Source organism: Papaver somniferum, chromosome 2 (genome assembly GCF_003573695.1).
Source record: "Papaver somniferum cultivar HN1 chromosome 2, ASM357369v1, whole genome shotgun sequence".
Classification (NCBI taxonomy): domain Eukaryota; kingdom Viridiplantae; phylum Streptophyta; class Magnoliopsida; order Ranunculales; family Papaveraceae; genus Papaver; species Papaver somniferum.
In genome coordinates, this window is record NC_039359.1 from 110,352,737 (window position 1) to 110,361,795 (window position 9,059).

General features: G+C 36.1%; 1 protein-coding gene across 3 annotated transcripts; it reads left to right on the forward strand.

Moving 5' to 3' along the window:
• The first annotated feature begins 1,083 nt into the window (after window positions 1–1,083).
• LOC113348788 (transcription activator GLK1-like) lies at window positions 1,084–5,204 on the forward strand. 3 transcript variants are annotated; one of them, XM_026592657.1, is made up of 6 exons: window positions 1,084–1,900; window positions 2,366–2,506; window positions 2,713–3,132; window positions 3,215–3,280; window positions 3,586–3,750; window positions 4,564–5,204. In XM_026592657.1, exons 1-6 carry the CDS (start codon window positions 1,367–1,369, stop codon window positions 4,753–4,755), a joined length of 1,518 nt encoding a protein of 505 aa, XP_026448442.1. In that variant the 5' UTR covers window positions 1,084–1,366; the 3' UTR covers window positions 4,756–5,204. The 3 variants fall into 3 exon arrangements, with proteins under 3 accessions (XP_026448442.1, XP_026448444.1, XP_026448443.1); XM_026592659.1 differs by having other exon boundaries at window positions 4,559–4,697; XM_026592658.1 differs by having other exon boundaries at window positions 1,085–1,900; window positions 4,570–5,204.
• Window positions 5,205–9,059: the final 3,855 nt, after the last annotated feature.

Below are 9,059 nucleotides of genomic sequence, written 5' to 3' on the forward strand. Positions count from 1 at the left end.
TTATGCTGTACACATTATATATACTTTGGTTTGATCGAGTTACTCCGAACACGTGTATAACGTATCCAGAGCCTCATTTTCAAGAACAAAAAACATATCTGCCTGTAATGCAAGTTCACAATCATAATAGGTACAATCTGCCAATAACGTTTAATGGACTCTATATATCTACGATTGGTTAGTCATCAGTATGCCAATTTTAACAACATAAGTCCTGGTTTTAATCAGTTATCGAGCTAAATGACTTATACCATGTCAATCAATCTCATGAGTAATTAATCCTAAGTGAACGATGTTTCATTTGGTAGTGCATTATGTACAATTTGGTCCGTGATCGAAAAAGATGACATGATTTCTCATGCAAATTGACCGCACTATAGATCCTGTAATGATTATGCTTTATGCGTATTTTTTGGTAAGAAGAATAACATGTTATTTCAGCAAAGTAATTACGGCACCTGCTTCTTAAAGTTGCATCATATTAGAAAGTAGCTAGCCCTTTTACATGGTGATGATGATGATCATCTAGGGATCTACGCAAGACACACACATTATATATTTTTCAATTCCAAAAGATTCGAATAATTGTAACAATGATTCATTGGAAAAAAAAAAGATTTTGAAAAGAAAAAAGGGTTTTAAGTAACTTCCATTACTAGAAAAGACAAGATAATTAAATTCCTAGCATATCTTCTTTCATTTTCTTGTATACGAATCTAATGAATTTCACATTTTTACAGTTGAAATTAAAAAATAAAATAATCTGACAACATTTTCGAGCTTCCCATCCTCTTGTTTTTCGACGTTATTCAAGAATTATAATGGTAAGAACAAAGAAAATGAAAATACTACGTAGCTCATTAATATGTAGAATGCCAAATTGAGTTTGAAAATGTTCAAAATTTGGAGTCCACAAGTCATTCAAAGACAACTCAAACAATCAGATACAAACAATTCTCTCTTTTCTCTCTCTCAAAAAAGCAAAGTTGTGGTTGACATCCAATTCTCCTCACACTCCTATACGCTCCAAAACACAAACCCTATACTACTTATAAAAAAAATAGAATAACTCGTATATTACTTTCAAACATCCTAATATTAACATTGCCATTTTTCCCGGTAACACATATTGCCGGAAACAGAAAAACACCATTGCTGTAGTTTAAATATTCTCATGCAGTATTCTTCTATCTGATATACCTCATCTATCTTTGTATATACGTAGAGGTTATATCACGTATCTATATATACATTATATTAAAGCTTATGTTTAGTTTTTAGCGTGATTTATATATATAAACTATTGAGGAATTTTAGTGTTTGTACGTTGGTGGTGGTCGTTTTGGGATTGAAGATTTTGGAATTCATGCTTGCTTTGGCATCGTTGAGAAACTGTAGCGATGAAAGAAAAGGAGCAGAAAACCTTGAGATGGAGGGTAGTACTTTTTCTATTGGAGTGGATGATGATTTTTCAACTGGTAACTTACTCAACGATATCGATTTTGATGACCTTTTTGTCGGTATGGATTACGGGGATGTATTACCAGATTTGGAGATTGACCCAGAGATTCTTGCTGAGTTCTCAGTTAGTGGAAGTGGTGAAGAATCTGAATTTCATAATCTATCCTCATCAATATCAAATGATCAGGAATTTTCATTCTTCGATGACGATAACAAGCAAAATATTGTTAAAAGATCAGAAGAAGATGAAGATAGTGGTTCAGGGTCAGCAGGTTCATGTTTGAGTAGTAGAGGTGATGAGATTGTGAGTAAAAGAGATGACTCATCTTCAGCAAAAGCGGATAATGATAACCAATCTCAAAAGGATTCGAGTAAATGTCGTAAATCGACATCGTCCTCGCAATCTAAAGGGTCATCACAAGGAAAACGAAAAGTGAAGGTATAACTTAATTAAGTTTATTTAATTGGTTGAGCAGAAAAAACAGTTAGATCTAGTTAGTTAAGGTTTTGCCCTAACAGTTATGACATGATGTAACTGTACGTTTACTAGGATTTAAAGCTTATTTAATGAACTTGTGATATTTGGTCCATCATATTTATATTTCTAGTAATAACATCACGTAGATTTTCTTTCTTTTTCTAGGAAGGATTTAAGGTAATCACATATACTTCATGATGCCATGCAGTCGGAAGAAAGTTTTACAAAATAAGTCAAGAACATGAAATCCTAGAATAGTTTGTTATAACAGTTTAACTTTTGGGGCTTGGTTAAGCGTTAAAAAAAAACTGAAGTATATGTTGATTACAATTTTGGAGAGGACTAAATAGGATCTGTCTCTCACACAGAAAACAGAAAGTTTGAAATTGGTTTTTTGAAAATTGTACTGTGTTGGGGGTGTTGCAGGTTGATTGGACGCCAGAGCTGCACAGGAGATTTGTGCAAGCAGTGGAGCAACTAGGGATGGATAAGGCAGTCCCTTCAAGGATTTTAGAGATTATGGGCATCGACTGTCTCACTCGCCACAATATCGCAAGCCACCTCCAAGTATGTATTACATACTCAATAAACCCTACTAATTAATTATAAACAATTTAATTAAGGGTTTCATTTTCAACTTATTAAAAACTTCTGCACAATCTTTTGTGGTTATGTAATATGCTCAGATGATATAATATTACTTGTACTTATGGGTTTTGTTCTATAGATGACTGAAGTTTGCTTTCTTTTTTCTTTTCTTTGTGGTTGTACAGAAATATCGATCCCATCAAAAACACTTATTAGCCAGAGAGGCAGAAGCAGCAAGTTGGAGCCAAAGAAGACAACTTTATGGAGGTGGTTGTGCTGCCTCAAGAGGAAATACTAATAATAAGATTAGATCTGAAACTCATCATCCTCATCATAACCCATGGATTGCACCAACAATGGGTTTCCCACCTCCTACACCTCCAAATCTTTTACATCCATATAGACCTTTGCACGTGTGGGGTCATCCAACGGTGGATCCTTCGTCCATGCACGTGTGGCCTAAACATCTTCTTCATCACGCACCTTCTCCACCTACTCCTCCTACTTCTCATCCTCGATGGCCACCACCTCCTCCGTCTCTAACTCCTACATCGTCTCCGCCTGACCCTTCTTCGTTTTGGCACCCTAACCATCACCAACGACTAGTAAGTACATCGCGTATCTCTATTTCTCGCATTTTCTTATTAAATCTGTGCTTGTTTTGATTAACTGGTTTTTGTTTATTAGGTATCAAACAATGCTCTTACGGCAGGGACTCCTTGCTACCCACATCAACAACAACTAGGAACAACGGTAACTATTATATTATATATTCGACTGTTATGTTTTTTGGAATCTTTTGTTTGTAAATATATACTGATCCATCTAGATCTTTCTGTCTTCCATTTGGATCAAAGAACTCGTACTTACCAATGATATATGTTTGCATCTCTTCGGTACTGTGTATAATGTAACAAAAATGCACCACTGTGTAGTAACCTAATTTTGAGGGAAGGAATCTTTAATAATAGAGCACTAGGTAGTAATAGTACATATTTTAACGAGAAGTACTGAAGTATACATGTGATTCGATTGCTTACGGTTGATTATATTTGCAGAGGGCAATATCGTCTGCACCACTAGTACCAGGAATTTTTCCACCAGCACATGCCACCATGTACAAAGTAGAGCACGGCATTGGCGGCGTTCCAACACCACCAAGTTCTGGATTTTCATCAACATCAGACTCCCGGACTCATCCCCCACTTGACCTCCTCCATCCGGTAAATAAATAACAATATTTTTCTTCTGTAGATTATAAATATGATGATCATCCATACCATAAATTAAGTTTTAGATAATTCTCATCTTTCTTAATCCAAACTCATTATATGAGCATAGATCGCATGTCATCCCAGTCTGTGCCTCTTGGAATGTGGTCGGAGATGTTAATTATTTGTGCTAACTATTAAGCTAGCTAGCAAACCATAATCTCATGTAGCATAGCACTGAAGAAACATATCCTATTCCTATAGCAGTTTATTTGAACCCGTGAACAAATGTGACTGTTTTATTTAGAGGTCCTCTATGAGTTGGTTAAATTGAACATAGTCATCATGTATAATAAAATTATATTGGCATGCAATTTTCGAATTTTGTAAAGAAGAAGTCGACCTGACTTTACCCGAAGTACTGCAAGATAAGCTGACAGCAAGAATGACTTTTGTATTGTCGCTGCGCTTGAGACAAATATGTCCCAATAAAAATATTACTATTACTTTTCATTGAAAGAGAATAGGAACAAGGAAAGTTTTTGTTATTTCTTTATGATTATTATCAACTTACTGTTATTATTGCACTTTTTAATGATTTTACAACTTGGTTTTAATAGGATACCAACTCAGTGGCCAAGCATGGTCTTAGGAGTTAGAAGATTCAATGCCCCACTGAGACTAGAAAAATTTGTGAAATTTGATCAATATTATTGTGTTAAACACTTAAACTTGTGCATTTTTTTAGCTTTGATTAGTAGTTTTGCATGTGATAATGTAAGTTTGTTAGTGATAATGCTGATCATGGATTTATCTTAAGTGAAGCTGCAGACCAAAGACAAAGTAGATGCAGCAATTGGAGATGTACTAACAAAACCGTGGTTGCCACTTCCTCTTGGACTTAAGCCTCCTTCCCTCGATAGTGTTCTGGTTGAACTCCAACGTCAAGGCATTCCGGAGATCCCTCCCACAACCGCTGCTTCAACTTCTACATCTACTGCCTCCGCTGGTGTTTGATATTGATTGGCAGACTTGTTAACTACTTGATCACTAATAGTTCCCTTAGCTATCAATTATGAAGGGTTCGTTGGTGGATCATGTAGGCATTAGCTAGTTGTCTAGCTAGGCCTAAACCCAATTCGACGATATTTCCTACGTGTAGATGCATCGTTTGTAGCTATACATCGATCTCATCTCATGTTTTGAGTACACAGCTAGCTGTTTTTAGAAAGTGTTATCTGCGTCATCCTTTCTTCCGGATTATCTTTTAATGATGAGGATTGAATAGTTCTTGTTCTTACTGCATGCATGTCTTTCATATCGTGCACGCAAGGACGTCTTTTCTCTCTTCTTTTTACATTGGCACTTAAACCATGAACTATAAAATTGTGTAATGGTACTGGTGATGAGTTATATATTATATATATGTCCCCTAAATAATGGATCGATGACAGTTACAACTTGAACGTACTGTATTAATGACTAAAATCTCAATCTAAAAAGTTGATTATTTATCTTCATCTCTTTAGTTCATCGCAAGCGTTTGCATACTTATTTGCCAAATTCAACTACATGTAAATAAGAATGAAATTCAAGGTTGGCCTTGATTCCACAGTCCCTCACTTCCTAAAAGGAAAATCATGAAAGAAAAAAAAGAACTCATCATTTCATGGGTTTATTAGTTCCACCAAGTAAGCAGTTTCAAGACATGCATGTTTAGAAAGTCCACAGAGGACAATGTCGAAACATGGTGTTCATATGCAGAGTAGGTTTAGGTGTTCGGAGAGGAACCATGCACGAACTCGTGAGAAAGTGGTTAATATGCATGACGTATGGACATAGCCAGATTTCTAGAGAAGACCTGTTTTTCTAGTTGGGTGAAGATTTAGATTTCTGGCGTACAAACTCAGCAATGCATATCTCGGTCAGCACAATCTGCAGCCTTCAGGGTAAAATTTATGGAAGCACGTACTCTTGCAAAAGGGTAATGATGCTAGATTTATTTCGCCACACGACAACTTTGCCATGGTTTTCTTCCTATTATCTAATAACAAAGCATTAACCTTTATTTTGTGGGATCGTTGTAATTAGATCCAAAAGCAAATGTAAGTTTGACACTTGGTTTAGACTCCGACTTGGACAACAAATCCAGTCTATAGATTGTGTTTTCATCAAATTTAAGCTTCTTCTCTAATCTAATGACTTCGACTTAGACTGAGAGTGAGGATGGGTGTTACAAAATTTGGACCACAACACCAAACCAACATTAGACGTTTGGGGTCTGACACTATTTTGGCTTTTCAACTGTTTGTAATGTACTTGTCACCTCCGAGTCGTCTTCTTGATTTGCCCCACACGCCCACACCCTAGCCCCGCTTCACCAAGCCCTTGCCCCCCTTACAAACATAAAATATACACAAAAATCTTCTAATTTAACATTTTTTCTACACATTAATTTCTATTAAAATAGAAAATGTTTTCCGAAAATTGGGCAGCCACATCTATGAGACTGCTGACTAGTGTGTGATTTCTGAGCAAATGCTGATTGTTTCTTATTCGTCTTTCGAAGGACCACCGCCAATCGTAGTGTACATTCCAAATTTAGTTTAACCCAAAACATATGGAAGATGCCCACGAGCCCATTGTTGGCCCGGTTGGATCTCTCCCTCTCTGATCCTGATGTCTATTTACTCGGCAACGTGATTATCTCATTTTCGATGGTGACGTCTTTCTTTCACTATACAGCTATTAAAATACTGATTTGAGTAGCTTACTGGAGAAACCTGTGCTGCACGCTGGAGGCGACTTTTCTCAATTAGATTTCTGTGTTAAATTCCTCAAAGTAAACCGTATAATATACTGCATGTACGTGAACCCGCGGAACATACATACACTGTATATGTACGTATTAAAATATGCACGATTTACATTTACAACGAATTACATGTAGATGTACAAATTTTACTCCTCCATAGTTAACACAAAAGTTACACTTGTGAAACTGTGAAAGTAACTATTATGAGCATTTTCTGAACTTCACTGTCTAACGCCAGATATTGTTGAGCCGGTAGGGTCTTCGAATTCGAAGTGCAGAAGAAACCAAAATACGGTTATGTTAGATAATAACCTCAGCAGCCGCCCATCGACCCTGCAGTTTTCTCATTTGGTTCGCTATGGTCACCTTGATCACCACAGACAACATTCTTGCATGCCAAGTAGTATCCGAACTACCAGCTTTTGTTAGCTAGTATATATATGATCAGCACAGGCAGCTTTTAGCCCAAAATTTCAAGAATGGCAAATTCTTAACGACAATTAAAGTCTGCGGGCATCCTGCGGGCATCTAATGTAGAAAATCTGGTATCAAAGATTTAATGAAATCATACACAAACTAACTCAGAAAATACTTCTCTTAATTGATGTGTTTCGACTCATGGCTCAACAGCCTATTTATATGATTTACAAACTTGACTTTCAAGTTAAAAAGACTTTCTTAAACAAAATCAAACTCTAGCAAGAAACTTCTAGACAATTCTTACGTAAATAAACTCTTAAAACCAGTAATACTTGCAACCCAAGTAAACTTCTAAAAACCGTACCATGGATCAACAACGCTTGTTTATCCATTCACTTCATGTTAACTGTACCAGTTGATCCAACCACACTCTGTCAACTCTCATAGTTTATCCATTCTATTATATCAACAACACTTGTTGATCCTTTCTGTCTTCTTCATAGTATCTTGGTTTAGATATGGTACTAATACACCACATATCACAAAAGATACTGATGCTTGTAATCTTTGTTGGTCTTGTATTCAATCTAGCAAGTGATATAGTACTAATACACCACATATCACAAAAGATACTGATGAAGAAGCAAGAACTGAAGCAATAACATAACAAGAAAATACAAGACCAAGAAGAAAATATATTATACCTGCTAGGTTGAATGACTATGTTTTATCACTTCATGAAGATACTGATGATGATGTGGTGAATTTTGCAGCAGCTGTCTTCTCTAGTAATAATTGTTCATATGCTTGTAATGAACTTAATAACTCATTAAGAGTCATTGTTGCAACTGTGTTGCATTCTTCTATAGCTGTAACTTTTGATTCAAACTTCTCAGGCAAGCTTCTTAATATCTTCTCTACAATTACATAATCTTCTATAGTATCACCATTAGCTTTCATCTCATTGACAAGGTTTAATGTTTGTTGAGAAAAAATCTGATATTGTTTCAGTAGTTTCCATCTGCAACAATTCATACTTTATCTTCAGAGTTTGTAATCTAACCTTGTTGACTTTGTCAGATCCTGTGTAGTAGCTTACCAAACCATCCCATGCTGCTTTAGCTTGCTTAATATAAATCACTCCATCCATGAGATATTCATGAACACCTTGATAAAGAATATACGTGGCTTTAGAATTCTTATTTCTGTTTTCAGTTAATAGGGTTTGCGCAGCTCCTTCAACTACAGCTCATTCTGCTGGTTCGACATAACCATCTTTCACAATATCCCATACCTCTTGGTATGTGAAAATATTCCCCATCTGCAACCTCCAGTGCTCGAATTTTTTACCTTCAAACACAGGTACCTTAATTGAACTTAAACTCGTCATCTTCTTCAACTCAAAAACTCATACCCACAACCCTAGAATCTGATACTAGTGCTCTGATACCAGATGTAGAAAATCTGATATCAAACACTTAATGAAAACACACACAAACTAACTCAGAAAATACTTCTCTTAATTGATGTGTTTCGACTCATGGCTCAACAACCTATTTATATGATGAACAGACTTGACTCTCAAGTTAAAAGACTTTCCTAAACAAAATCAAACTCTAACAAGAAACTTCTAGACAATTCGTACATAAATAAACTCTTAAAACCATTTATACTTGCATCCCAAGTAAACCTCTAAAAACTGTACCATGGATCAACAACGCTTGTTTATCCATTCACTTCATGTCAACTGTACCAGTTGATCCAACCACATGCTGTCAACTCTCATAGTTTATCCATTCTATTGTATCAACAACAATTGTTGATCCTTTCTGTCTTCTTCATAGTATTTTGGTTTAGATATGGTGCTAATACACCACATATCACAAACCTTAGTTCCACATCTCACCCATAGTTGATTGGCTTAGCTGAAAAACATGATCTTAGTTAAAGTTTGTGGGCATCCAACTCAAAACCAATTGTCAATAAGTGGAGTATCTCCACATCTTATATGGACCGCTGTATGGTTGCCCTGCCTTCTTGGATCTTACTGGGTCTCACGTCTCATACAGGGCTTGGCTGTGATAAC